Source organism: Drosophila ficusphila, unplaced genomic scaffold, assembly GCF_018152265.1.
Source record: "Drosophila ficusphila isolate 14025-0441.05 unplaced genomic scaffold, ASM1815226v1 contig_286, whole genome shotgun sequence".
Classification (NCBI taxonomy): Eukaryota; Metazoa; Arthropoda; class Insecta; order Diptera; family Drosophilidae; genus Drosophila; species Drosophila ficusphila.
In genome coordinates, this window is record NW_025064189.1 from 4767983 (window position 1) to 4783488 (window position 15506).

At 37.1% G+C, this 15506-nt stretch overlaps 1 protein-coding gene across 1 annotated transcript; it reads left to right on the forward strand.

Moving 5' to 3' along the window:
• Positions 1–4481: 4481 nt before the first annotated feature.
• Positions 4482–7490, forward strand: LOC108100564 (protein scylla). Its single transcript, XM_017204541.2, has 2 exons — positions 4482–5065; positions 5954–7490. Exons 1-2 carry the CDS (start codon positions 4999–5001, stop codon positions 6694–6696), a joined length of 810 nt encoding a protein of 269 aa, XP_017060030.1. The 5' UTR covers positions 4482–4998; the 3' UTR covers positions 6697–7490.
• The last annotated feature ends 8016 nt before the right edge of the window (positions 7491–15506 follow it).

A 15506-nucleotide genomic window follows, 5' to 3' on the forward strand; every position in this document is an offset into this window, starting at 1 on the left:
AAGCACATAAGACTATTAAGTGTAGTTTTTGGCGAGCAAAGCTCAATAAGAGAGCCTGTTTCAGTTACTTTCGTGCTGACCAGCTGTGAGAGAGTGTTGAGTGAAAGAGAGAGTTCGGGGGTGGGTGGAAAACAGTTGCTGGGTGAGTGAGTAACTTCAGATAACTCAAAGTAATTTAAGAGAGCACCGACAGTGAGTGAGTTGATTTTAGGAAATTAAGAGCATCGCTTACATGTAAATCGCTCTTGAGTGATTTACAAAAGACATAAAGAGAGCGCGAAAGGTTCTTATTTTCTGCTCCAAAGTGAATTAAAAGAAAAAGGGAAGAGATTTCTATGAAAAAATTATTACAAAATACAGATTATTTAAATCAGCACGGAAAAGTTACCGAAAGAATCTTCCTTGGCACATAAATAAATAATAAATAGGCGACTCAACTAATTTGCATTTGCATAGTTACTATTCGAGGCGAAAAAAAGAGAAAACTTTTGGCCAGTTTTCCGAGTTTTTCGTCCGAGTTCGTTTGCATAAATCAATTATGCATCTGTGGGACACTTTTGTCCGCAGACATCTCAATTCAATTGAAATCTAATTTGTGCTCTAATTTTAGGCATTTTTCCCAGAAGACAAAGTGCCAAATTATTTTCCCTTGCCCCGCGGAAAATCGCCTCGTGCGCTCTCGCTCGCACTTGCCCGTTCATTTGGTCACGTCGCCAGTGCAAAGGAAACTGTGGCCGTTAGATGGCGCCACGCAAGCCAGTTTTGTATCTTGTTTTCGTTTCTTGTTGAGCAGAAAAAGATATTTTCACTAGAAATGATTTTTCCTTATCTGCTTTAAAACCTGAGAAGTTCATACATTTTGTGTGCTAACAGTATGCATTATTTTTATTTAAAAACTTGTTTTTATTTTTATGATTTTAATAAGTCTTTGAATTCAAGTTTTTAACCAAATGTGTTCAATATTGAATTTTTGGACAGTGCATATCCGTCCACGTCAGCGATAATTATCTGCGAAAAAGCGAATGATTTTCGCTTTTCAATTGCAAATCGCCGTTATCGGCGTGGATCGATCAAACACCTTTATCAAATTAGCTTATCGCCATTTGTTTTCCATTCGCATTTAACTGCCATAAATTACTTGCCAAATTCCTTGGCATTAACTTTGGCTGGCACCCCGGAAATGTATCTGTATCTGAGTCTGCATCTGTATCTGTTGTATCTGAAGACTTCCCCGGCACAATGAACTTCCCGAATTTGTGCTCGTCATAACTTATTTGTTGGTGCGTGTAGCTATTTTTTAGAGCATTCTGCGAAAGTCGATCTCCCTGCGTTAGATAAATGGATAATTTGCTCGGCACTTCAGGTTTTCTTCTTGTATTTTTCACCTGCTCGTTTTCGGGGAAACATTTTGGCATACAAACCCCCTACACCCACCCACACACCCCCTTCAAAAGCGAAACGAAAAGAAAACTCAACTTGTTCTTGATAATTTTGTTGGGTTCTGCACACGTTCGCCGATTTTCCCCGCACTCTCTTTTCTGATTTTTTAATGAAAATTTATGCATATGTGTGTGCGAGAGTGTGCCGGTGTGAAAATGTGTTGTGTTTAGTAAAACTAATTTAAATTTACAAATTGCCTTCGAGGGGGCCACAAGAGCGAAAGCCAACGCCAAAGCCAAAGCGTAAACTTTGTGAAAATTGCTTTCCCGGAAAAGCGGAGAACACCGAGGGAAAGTTCTCTATATATGCGCCGGCTGTCATGTATCGCCAAGTCACAAAGGAAACACTCGGGAAAGTGGATTTCAATCTCAAAGTTGATTGATTTACCTGGCGAAATTTTCAAATTTAAATTTTGCACATTAAAGTCAGTTTATTGTTTACGGAAAGTGGCAATTGAGTAATCGAAATAAGGTGAACAAGTCAATTTGAACTGCGATCCAGATAATGTATTATACGAACTTGATTTTCAGAGTATTTCTGGTTGAAAAGAAATATTAAAAAAATGTATTAAAATTTATAAAGCGAAATTAATCAAATAAAGAATATTTCTTAATTACTTTTTGCATTTACGTCATTTTTTAAGACATGACCCATATCATGAATATATTAATTTCGAAATGCAGTCACATGTTTTGTGTATACTTTGAATTTTCGTGGCCGAGTTCAAATCCCTTTAAGCGAAAAGTATAAATAGCCAAAACCGCAGAGTGTCATCAGCTTTCTATTATCAAATATAGGCAGGCACACATGCCCTATAAGCCAATTTATACCCGTATATCTGTGCCGGCAATAAATTTCGCTGATCATTAACCCCTGGCAGTCGTCTGCTGTTGCCTGTTGGCCAACCTGAATCACAGTTCTTTGTTGTTTATTTGAGTTGAGAGGCCCGTTTTTGCTATTTCGATGCCTGTTTCTAATCAAGCCGGGCCACGCCCCATTTGAGTTTTTCGGGGGGGCAGCTGGGGTCGCATTTCAAAGATTGCGAAATTTCAAAGAGTGCTCAGGTTTATCAATGAAATCAGTTTGGCACAATGTGCCAAAGTCAGGGGCCACAACACTGGCGAATGAAGTCAAACAAAAGAAGTTCTCGTCTCAATTCATTTATTATCTGACAAAACACATCTACATAAAGCTAATGTGGCACGAATGATATCCCAAAGATACTGGCGCACACTTACAGCTAGCCGAGATACGAGAAACACATGCGTGCCTCATGGAATTTCATTTCAATCTGAAAGAAATTTGATTTTATTTATTTGAGCCAGCATCAACGGCAAGACAAGTTGGATTTCGGGTGGCATTCATGAGATACATTTCAATCTTTCGTTTTCAATCTACGTGCAGCATTTTCAGCTTTGGTCAGCAAACAACAATGGCCAGCAAAAACGACAGAAAAAAAAATGAAATGAATCAGTAAAGATGAAGATGGCAGGAAAATGCATTCAATTGAAAGGAAAGGACACACAGCCTGGGATCATGATATGAATATGAAATTATCCCACATCCCCATCGCCACACAATTTTCATTTGCTGATGAAATTCTCCGATTTGGGTCCATGAATTCATAAGAACAGGTCCTCCGCACAATCGAGTGTGCGGGCATAATATCAAAAAGCGAGCATAAAATTGAAATTATGATGAAATTCGTCACTGAATTGGAAGAAAATATTTATAGATTTAACACATTACTTGCGGGGAAAATCCAGGAAAATGATTTTATGACCGCAAATTTGCATAAATTTGATGACAAAACTGCGAATTGAATTTATAATGTCGTTATGAAATACATGTTTTATGAGGTTTTAAAATACATATATGCAATTACAGAATTTTATGAAATGTTTCTCAATGAAATGTGGTATAAAATTAACTCACTGCAGTGCAAAAAGATATGATAAGAATATTTTGTAAAGTGAATAAGGAAATATAGACAAATATTCGAGATATTAACAAAAATAGAATTTAATGCTGTAAAACGATTTTATGAAGTACAATTAAAATGGGCTCAGTACGTTGGCATGCTTTTCAAATAAAAATTTAGTGTTTAGGAAAGTAAATTTAAGACAGATAAGAAAATATCAAAGTACGATTTTTATTGATTACATTTTTTAAGAGTCATTCAAATTGTATTTGTCATGTTCATAGAATTATAAATAAAAGATAGGTACATATGAATTTTTGACTATCAGCCGAGTTTATTTGTTAAAATAAATTTAAATGTAAACTGCAAAAGAAACGGGCACAATATTCTTTAAATTTTTCGAACAACCAATTTTCATTAAACATTTTCACGTAAACTTTGATTTTTTTATAGCCATTTCCCCCGACTTGACGGGATTTTTCGTCGAGATTAACTTTTCATTTGCCGAAAAAGAGAGCGTTGTAAAATTTGCATTCGCTTGTTTCCGTGGAAAGGCGAGGAAATTCTGAAGATACCTTCGTATCTTGTGTTTTGTATCTGGTAAATGGTGCATCGTATCTCGTATCTTTTTGCGATTTTTTGCCTGGCAACAGCCGTTTGCTGCACCATGTTGCAACTTGCAAGTAAGTTTTCGTTTTCGGTTTCGGAGTGGAAAATTTCAGCCAGCCCCTCTGCCGGCGTCGCTGTTGCCGTCGCCGCCGGCAGCGCAGTAATGCCGGGGTGGGTTTTTGTTGTTGTTCGCCTTACATTTTTTATTTGCTTCCTTGCGGGAGAACATTTCCATCATCATCCTTTTGCAGGGGTTTTCTTTTCCTCTTTGCGACTCGTCACGTACGCCGTTTGCCGTTCGCGCTCTCTCGCTCACTCTCTCTCCTTCGCCGGCCGGGTTGTAGGTGCGCATGAGCGAGACGGAAGCGGCCGCTGAGCGAAACAGCTGTTAAGCGCTCTCTGCCGATTGAGGGAGTGAAAGAGAGTATTGCGCTCTCGCAGCGACGTCGACGGCGACTGCGGCCCGGCCAGCACCTATATAAAGGCGTGCGCTGCCAGGGAAACTCATAGTAGCTTCGAAAAAACAAAAATTCAAAACTGACAGACTAGAGGGCCGAGTTCACAGCCAGAAAATCAAATGAAGCAGCAGCAGAAACGTGCATAGCCAGACTTTTTCCACTGCTAAATTAAACAACCAAAATTCACTGTTTCACGAAGAATTCTATGCTACTGACGTTATATTACTACTAAATAAAAAATTGCCATCAAACAAATGCAACGGACCAACGCCATTTAAGTGATACAACAAAACAAATAAAAGTTTAAACAACATAAGTGCTGTGATTTCCACTACAAAACAACAACAACAACAACCAACCAACAACAAATGTTAATTTAAACTGCAACAACAAGAAGAAGCAATCAGCAAGAAAACAAACAGCAAATTGTGATAAATTAAATAATCTTAATTAATTAATTGTACAAGTGATAAAAAGTAGGCGACACAAAAAGCCGTCGGAAAATTGCAAGCGAACGAACGAACGACTTTCGATTCGATTCGACTTTCCACCAAACCACACAGAAAACCAATGAAAATGGATGTTATCCCCGTGCAAACATTGTATGACGGTGTTTTTGGATCCAACAAAAATAGAGGTAAGTTCAGAGAAATATAAAAGTGATTAAAGAAAGTTCGGGAAGGTTCCAGAAAATATTTAAAAGTTAATAAAAACCAAAAACTGATTTTTTTGAACTTCAAGTAAAGGTTGGAAGGGTTCAGATTAATTTCGAAAATTTATTGATCATTTTTTTTCAACGTTAAAAATACCTGAACTTATTTTAAAATCAACAACTGCTTGGCAATCCTCCTTGAAAATTTCATCAGCAATTAAGTTTTAAATTTACATTTACACAAAAAAATGCATAAAAAATCAATTTGCAATTACAAAAGAAAAATGTCATAAAAAAAAAGTCATGTTAAATTGTTCGTCACGTACGCAAAATGCAACAATAAAAAGCCAAGAGAGGAAAACGACAAAAAATAATTCCCAGCAGCAGTAAAAAATGATTTTTCGTTTTCTTTGGGCTCTTGCCCTCTGTCTTTTGGCTTTGCATTTGTTTTCGTTTCGTTGTCGCTCCTCCGCTTTCATCTCTCGTTCGCTGTTGCCAAGCGGCTGTTGCTCATTGCCTAGTTGTTTGTTTTTGCCAACGCTTTTCGCCTTTTTTTTTGTGATGTAGCAATAGAATTTAAAAGGTGTCTAAAGTGGGCTAACTAAACAAATTTCCCAAAGTTTTTTGATCTCAGAAACTAGAAGCTTTGCACTTGTTCAACTAAGATTTTTCGTTGCTTGAAACTTTTTTTTTGAAAAAATAATTGGCAGAAGTTTAAAACTTTGCTAACATTTCAAGTGAACAAACGATTTTGAAGGGAAACAATATTTTGACAAACTTGTTAAACTTTTTTAATGGGGAGCATAACTTTTTGAATTGTAAACATTTGACTAACCCAAGCCTTTCCCTCTTGCTCTCTATCATTTTTTTTAGATTGGACCAGCACACTGACACCGCCGGTTACCGTTGAGGCGGCCGTGGCCGTTATGCCCAAAAAGGCCAAGACAGCCGGTGGCAGCAGCAGCAGCAGCATCGGTGCAACCGCCACCAGTATTAAGCACAAGCAGCCGGCGGGCAGCGGCAGCAACGTTGGCCAAAGTCAGAGCAAGAAGACAAAGCCCAGTGGCAGCTACAATAGCAACAACTACTATGCCGCCGATGATGAGGAGGCCAACAGCAGTGGCTTCTATTCGTCCGATCTCGATATGAAGGCCGTGGAGGAGCTGTCGCTGCGACTGCTCGACGAACTGAGGGCGGCCAAGTCGCGGCATTTGACCTGCACGGAAGTGTCGCTACCCTGTGATCTCACGCCGAGCGTGGCCCGGGAAATTATCCGAGTGTCGGAGAAGGAGCCCCGCGGCATCCGCGGCTGCACCATCTACATTGAGTTCGAGGACGAGCCGAAGAACTCGCGTCGCATTGCCTCGATCAAAGTGGATCCGGATACGGTGTCCACATTCGAGGTGTATCTGACATTGAGGCAGGATCATCGCGGCTGGACGTCGCTGTTGCCGCAGTTCATGAAGAGTTTGGCCCGCACGATCACCATCAGTCCGGAGTACACGATCACCAAGAACAAGCTGTATTCCGCCGATGGCTTGGGTGCACGCCGGAGCTATAGCTTCGGCAGCCACGCCCACAGACCCAGTGCGGCCATAGCCACGCCCACAAATTAAGGTGATCTGCAAGATCGGCAAAAAAAAAAAAAAAGAAAAAAAGAAAACACCACCCCTGTGATGATCGAGAGCAGTAGTTTGTTGCAGTTGAAGAGCAACAACGAAGCAAGTATTCGAAGCCACCCCACCTACACCACACACACACACAAACAAACACACACCTAAAACACACACACACACAATACACACCACACAAGATTAGGGTACGCCAACCACACTCTCATACTAATACTATATAATGGGTCCCGTAAGACCCAAATTTTTGTAATTGTGACTCTCACCACCATTTTACTTAGATGCGTAGTGCTATAACAAATAACTAGAGTTTTAAGTTGTTTCTCCTTTTTCAAAAACGCAAAAGCAAGAAAAACAAAAAAGGCGAGAAGAGCGGATGAAAAGTAAAAAAAAGAAAAACCAACATGAAATTCAAAGACGGCAGCCCCACGATGCCCAGAATCATATTTCTGGGGCCATCGCATTTGGGGCTCGCCGGTCGACACTCATGAATATGTGATACTGTTTAAGATGCTAAGAGTCTTTTGCCGGATAGCCCAATTCCGGCAAAGGACGTTGATAAAATTACACATTACATACACACACACACACACACAAAACACATAAACACACACCCCAAAAACACAATAAAACAGAACAGATTTTTTTAAAAATTGTATGCTATATAGTAATAAACAAAACAAACAACAAACCAACAAAACAAACAAACTTGATCTTGGTAAATTTAAAATTTAACTTTAACTGAGAAGATGCCTCGAAATGTGAACGAGGTAGATGAACACACGCTCCAATTTTAGTTAGACGCAGCTTGCTGCAATAAAAATTTTTTAAATTATTAATTAATATTAATTAAAACCAACAAATTTTAGGATTTTAACAAATTTTTATATATTATTAAATGTATAGCGCGTACTACACAAAAGAAAGAAAAATAAAAAACATAAAAAACAAAACAATACAAAACAAAGAAAATCCACAACAAAAAAATAAAAATGAGAATAAATTAAATATAAAAAAATCAAGCGTAAAATTTAAGGCAATGAATATCTCAGTAAATGTGAAAGCGTAAAAAATTTGTAAAATTTTTTTGTCTGTGTAAAACTCCCAATGCGATATAAAAACAAAAACTTAAATGTAGCAGCGAAAACAAAATCAAGAAATCGTCAAATAAAATGTGAAAATTAAATTAAATGCAATGCGATATAATTTGTAAAAATTACAATTAACGTAAAGAGGAAAACTTAATGTTCTCACAAATACACAAACACATGAACACACCATCCACTCACACACATTAAAAAAGAAACACCAACATACAAAAACACACGAAAGTATCTATTACCAGCAAAAAGTATCTATCAAAGCGAAAAAACCTATTTATTACAAAAAGAGAGAGAAAGAAAGAAATAAACAAGCAAAATACGAAAAAAATACATGTATTAATTTTTTTATTATTACAAAAAGCAAAAACAAAAATATATTGTATTTAATGTTAAGTTTTTTTATTGCGTAAAACAACAAAATAATTGTGAGAAATTTGTAACCAAAACAAAACAAAAAAACAAAAGCAAAAACATTTTGTGAAAAAAAACCATACCACACATACAGAGCGAAAAACAAAGGCAAAAAAAAATTACAAAAATAAAGCATATAATTTTTCCTGCGCTAGCGGAAAATAATTGTGGAAAAAATTAAAACAAACAGCTTTCTTTTCTACCAACATTGTTGGATCCCAGGGGCGGGTAAAAGGGGGGGCAGGGGCAGGGGCGGTTCAGCTTGTTGCGGGTGCAACTTTCTTTCAGCAGCCACCGAACCACTGAAACGAGGCAACGTCGCTTCTGGCGCAACCCGTTACTGCCACGGCCATGGCAACTGCACTGCGAGAAACCGGACCTTAAATGTCACAACTGCACCACTCAAGACGAAATTCAGTTTAAATGCACACTGAAAAAAATCTGCTTTAAATGCAATCTGCTCTTTAGCAGGTCTACAAAATTTTACAAAGATTCGTAGAGAAGCTCAACCACCAATTAATAACATATCTGGAAAAATACAAAACTATGCTATAAAATAAATATACAAAAATAAAAACATATTTTTTTTATTGTATTTTCTGGAGGCTAGTATACTATACGTGCGGATTAGTTAAATTAAAAATTAAGTTCTTGTGATAAACATTTTTTATAACAATTCAAGATTGTAAAGATAGCAGTTCAAAAGCTTAACCAAAAAGCAAGATATTTTAATGACAATTTTAGGTATAATGTGGTACTTTAAACGCAAAAAAAGTAAAGGTAGATATATTCTAGTTTTTGTGACAGTTCGTAGCTTTTTTTTTTTTTGAGTGCACAGCTGCAGTAGTTACACAAACGGCAACAGCAACAATCGCTGCCCCGCGATCAGCAGGGGAAGACTATTGGGCAACCAGTTTGGGCTAGGCCCACAACTTGTTGTTGGGCCGCAATGGGTACTATGAACTTGGCTGAAAAGCGGCAACGTTGCTGTTGGCCAAACAGGCTGAGGTTACCAACAAAGAAACTACAGGAGTAGGAAGAAATCGCACAGATATAATTGGCTAATTGTCTGCCTTACAAAATGTTGTTAATCTATAATTATGTTGAGTGCTTACTTGTATGAATTCTCTTATTAAAATAAAAACTGTATTTAATATCGAATATATTGCTGGCAAATTAATTTAACATGATTTAATGAAATATTATAATTTCATAATACCTGTGCTCACAATTTCAGCCAAATTTAAATAATGACAATTAAATAAAATGTTTAGTTCAAATTTCTGCAGTCTCCCAAGAAAAAACATATACGAAAAACCAAAGGTATGTTTCTAATTGAAAGAAATTTCGTAATTTGCAGTCGTCAGGGAAAATGATTTCCCTTAATTCGTATGCGATCTGTAATTACGGCAAGACGTGTGCCATTTTTCGGCCAGAACAGCGAGTGTAGAAAGTCATTTAAAATGCTGTCATTCTTCTTGTTAAGGCGAACATCTAGCATCTAGCATCCACCTCAAGTCATTACCAAAACGAAAAGGAAAGCGGTCCAGGGGGCAAAACCGCAAAGGCATTCGACACTCTTTTGGACCCATTGCGATATATTCGGTCATTTCCGAGAATAGAAAGCCGAAAGGGTGCAAGTGTACGCGCGAACGAACAGTTGACAACCACATTTGAATATTCAGAACCCATATAGTACGTCCATTGTATAGTATATAGTAGTACGTGTTGGTCGAGATGTACACGATGTGCGGTTGACGGGTTTGATGGGGCGAATCTACAATCAGTTCCAATTAGATGCGAAAATAGAATACAATTGTCACGTCATAAAAGATTTAATTGAATCAATTTCACGTCACAATTCGTTCGCATATTTTTGGGGACATTTCGTTATATTTTTATGACATTTTCGCATACTTTTATTTTTATACGTATTTTGAACTTATTTTGTTCGCCCATTGTTTTTGTTTTTTCCCGCCGCGACTCAAGGCTCTTTTTACGATTCTGATGACGCGCCAGCCGCTGATAATTTCCTTGACTTTGTAATTTATTGGTGTTTTCAAAAATATTTTAGAGCGTGTGCTAGTGCTGATGATGCCTCCTGGATATTTGTGGTCGTCCCAAGATAGTTTTCGCATCTACAAAAAAAACACGTTTCGATTATGGCCTACACGCGTTTCCACGGAATTCTTTTCTTTGTTCGCCACATTTTCGCTGCGTGTTTTCCCATAGTTGAGTTACTTATTTTTTTTTTTAGGTGCCTAAGTTTCCGAATCCAGAGCGAACATCTGCACGGTATTCCCCATAAAAATTCCAAGCTTTGAGTCGGAGTCTGATCAATATTTGCATATTATTTAACTTTTTGTTTGCTCTCGGCTTTGTTTTAAATTTCTTCTTTTTTTTTCACCCCCACTGTTTTTCCAACGCGTTCCATTCTAAACTGAATAAATAGATTGGTGTGTCACTTTTGTCAACAATTCGCATGCATATTCTCGAATGCGGAATTTCTGTTATTGAAGCACACAAATGTATCTATATTTGTAGACATTAAGAGCACAACAGTGGCAGCAAATAAAAAAAAAAAAAAAAAAAAAGATCATAATAAAAAAGGCAAAAAAAGGTGGCAAATATTTGGTCAAGTCCTCTGGTTTTTGTTTTTGAACAAGCCCGCTCTTGGAACTACACATCCCCACAGTTGTTGGCCAATTAATATTATGTTTTGTTATATGGTTTGTTTTTTTTTTTTTTTTTTTTTTTGGGAATTTCTGGCCATGGAAAGTCTCCAGCTTTATTGGATCTTCGGCACGTGTTACCCCCTCTCCAAAAAAACTTTAAATCGGTTCGATTCAAGAGAGATTTGCGCAGCCAAAGTTTTTGGGACTTGTCCCATCAACCTTCGGTTGTATGTAGGTGGACTCGTTTTGGACGTGTTCATTATTATTTTTTCAGTGGCACGTGGCCCCAGCAAAATGTTCGATCGGGGCGAGGGGTGTTGGAAAATTGGAAAATTTTTTAGCTGTCACAAAATCAGAAAAGAAAAATCCAAAATTTTACGATTAATTTCTTTAAAATGTTGTTTTGGTCTTGGTCTTTGGTATGAATATTGAAAAATCTCTTCTAAGAACTGGGATACATGTGTACATTTTGAAAATACATTTAAATAATGAATACAACTAAGTATCTTAAGACTGTATAATTTGTTTCTTGGGTAAGGCTAATCTATTTGTATTTACCAAGTGTCAAAAGACACACGTGCCAATAATTATCACTATACTATTTTCATTAATCTAAAATGAATATTTCAAATTTGTACTTGTATTAACTGATAGTACCCCCAATCTCTATATGTATTATAAAATCCGAATAATAACTGAAAGTCTATACAAAAACTAACCTTTTTAGACATCATCCCAAATTGGCTGAACCATTTCCTGCATTTCGCAAAAACTGAACCTGAAGAAACCTACAAGTCCATGCCCACCTGACTTGACCCAATTTAGCCGGAAAAAAAGATGGGTGAAAACCCCTAATCCGAGACAATGCGACTGGCAATCTTCTCCCATTACTAAGCCCCGAATTACAGCCTGCTCCCATATTATAATGCCATCAATTCCATTGTAGTCGATTGTTAGCCACTGCTGCTGTTTTGTTTCCCCTGCCGACTCTCAAAGTGTCATTATTCCCACAGTGAAAACTTGACCCGTCCGTCCGCCCGCTGACAAGCCGAGCGGGAAGCAAAAAAAAAATTGGAAAGAAAAACTCTAGGGAAAATGTGTGTGTGCGCCAGAGGGCCAAAGTGCCAGAGGGCAAAATCCTCAATTGTCATGTTTCTCGACAATTTGTCTATGGGCAATCACAGCAACCGATTCATACTATTCATATGGCCATATACATACATCCCGAGCATCCATCTCTCTTCTTTGACAGTTTCTATGACCTTCGAATCTATTCAGTTTAGTTGTGTTCAGTATTCTTTCTTTTCGCCGTCGAGGGGTTCGTTTTCCCTCCGCCCAGTCGCCTTTGTTGTAAGCAGACCACAAATAGATCTTACAATATATTATTTCGATTGGACACGGTCGCTCCGCAGATCCATCCGTCCTTCTCCCTTTCTCCTCGCCCTTCTCTGTCGCTCCTCAGCCATTCCAAGCTGTAGAAAACGTGCCGAGGAAGGAACCTCTGGTCGGTGTCCAAGTTCAATGAGCACTACAAACACTGCCGAAATTATAGCAATCCTAATACAGCACTATTTTCAACTAATTATTATTACGATTTCATGGGGTAAATCTATAAATATTACTTTTCTAACTTAATATACATATAATAAATATATGAACTTAATATTCTGATGGTAAAAAATTGTTGTCTATACATTTATTTACCTTATCATCTTTCTACATTCTTTGTAATTCTTTATAATAAAAATTTCAGCTCAAAGTGCACTCATTTTGAACATTTCGAATATTTAAATTGTATTAAATGTTAACAATTTAATTCAACAAAAAGTAGTTTTGACGTACTTATATTTATAAATTAGATATATTTATACTATATCCCACATATATCCACAAAATAGTTTTAATCGTAATGCCAGATGCAACGAATTCTTTTTTTTTTAGAACGAAAAACCATTAATATTCCTTCAATGACAGAAAACCCCGATATTCCCCAGCCCAACTTTCTTTTTCTGTTCAAGGACAAACGTATTTAAAATGTTTAGTCTGTGCTATTATTTTGGACCCAACAGTACATGTAACAAGTGCAAGTGTATGTGTGTGTGTGTGTGAGTATCTGTGAGCTGCTTGCCTGTTTGCATTACGAATTTTGTTTTTCAACTTGTTGTTTATAGTGCTCTTTCTTCGGTTGTTGTTGGCCGATGTATCTGTATCTGTATCTGTGACTCAATGGTTTTCGGTATCGCTTTAGATTTGGTTGTTTTTCAAAAACTGATAAGCGGCGATTGTTGCCGTTGTTGCCGTCGTTGTTACCAACTGTGAGGTGAGCCAAACCGTCGACTGTGACAAACAAATGTCGGCCGACGAAAGCGGAAATGCGAAACTCAACAACAAACAGCAACAGCAACAACAACAACAACAGCAAAAATATTAAAACCCAAACGCAACAACAGCAGCAAAATAAATGTCAACAGTAATTGTAGCATTTCCAAGGTTTTCACAATATGAATGATAGCTACACGCAGACAATTACATAAACATGTATGCTAGATGTAAGTACACTGTAATAAATTTAGTTGATGGAAAAAAATAGATTTGTTTGCAGTTTTTAAGGTTACATATTTTTAACAAGTATCAGAAAAGCAAAATACATAATACCATATACGTATTTTAAAATGTATATGTATATGAAATATTACATTATCAATTTACTTAAAATCATACAACTTTTCGCTGTTAAAAGCAGCCATAAAATCGTGGTTTATTAAGCTTAATCTTATTTGACTTTTTCTCTCTGCATGATTGTGTATTTTCGTATTTGTTTGTACACTTTCCATTTATACCTGGCTTGGCAACAAAGCGACAATCACAAAAGCAGAAGAAGCACCAGCACCAGCAACAACAACAACTGAAGCAGCAACAACAACACTAATGAACAGCGAAGGTTTTGTAAATCGAAGCAACAACAATACAGTACTTAAAACAAACAACAAAAGCAAAACCAGCAGCAACAACAACAGTGCAAAATTGTGAGTCATCTTTAAGTCGGTGCATATTATTCCATGATTTGAACAGTTTGGGTCAAAATAATAGCAGTGGTTTTAAAACAAATAAGCTAAAGCGTTAAAGGTTTACAATTGCTTCAGATTTGATTAGGAATTAAATTGCTAGTTAATTTTTTTGTAGTAATTTTGGAATAAAATGCATGGAACATAGAAAAATTATGGGATTAAAAAAATTTTTTTGTTATTCTAAATTAAAAACATTTTTTAGTAACGAAACATTGTGATATAAATTAAGGGTGTATTCCTTTTTTTTTTATAAAGTGCAATGCCTTTATGTTATTTACGCATGCATTATAAATCATTTTAATGGATCTATTTCTAAGGAAATGATTTTGAGCATTACGAGTTAATGCCAAGATTATTTTGACCCGGTCTAGAGTGTGTTAGAGTGTGCGTGTTTCGTGTTGCCAGGGGCTCGATTCAGTCAATGAGCCAACTCCGACGACGTCAGCAACAACAATGGGAACAATGCATAAACAGCAACAATATCCACCAGCAACAATAGCAACAACAACAACAATAGCAACAACAATAACGACAATAAAAAAAACAACAACAATAACGACAATAACCATGGGCCACATGTGCAAAAATTGTTAAGCATAGAAACAAAAGATAAACAAGAAGCAAGTGTAGCACAAAGAAGCGAAGGTAATAACAGTTGAGCTGGGAAAGCAGATAAGTGGCAAGAGGAAGAAAAGTCATCAGCGAGGGACTTGGGAAAAATCGGGCGGAAAATCGGAGGGATGTGCAGAGGGAAGATGAAGACTACTACTACTTCTATAGCTACAGCTACGGCTACGGTGATTATCAGATTAGAGCGGCAAAAATATCCGTAAGCCCCCTGGAGACCATTTCAACGCTTGGCAAAAATAAACAAATTTTTCGAGAACGAGTATCCGGCAGATACATCTGAATTGCTACGAAGTGGCCACAATGCGGTATTGTATCTTTCTTCTTTTTGTTATTGTTATTTTTTGGTTGTTGTTGTTTTTGTTATATTGTTGCAAGAAAGGCAATTATTATGCGAATATTCAGGCAATAAAAAATGTAAATTTTTTGCTCTCTGCTCATCTATCTGGTGAGCTGGTGCTGCTGCTTCTGCTGCTGCTGCCATTGCCCCACACACCCGTTAATCCCCAGAAGAAGATGAGCACAAGATACAAGATACGCGGCATGCACTTAAGTACATGCCCGAGGGCCAAAAGCTCAACGCTAATTAAATAATAGCAGAACACTCGTTGCCGTGTGTATATCTACGAGATACGCTTTTATCAACCAAGAGAAATGCTCAAATTGTATGCGAATTTTTAGTATTCCTTTTCGGTGAGTCGTTTGTTTTCACCATCTAAGTTTTTGTCGCCGCCATATGGGAATGAAAAGATTCGTGACTGAAGGTAATTTATCTAGAAACTTTCGAAACAAACAAAAACCCAGCAAAAAAAAAGGAATAATAATACATATAATAAAATACTTTTGCTTGATTAAATATTCTTGTCTTCATTTATTTGTTTCGGTTTTTAAAAGCGGGTAATATATCTATT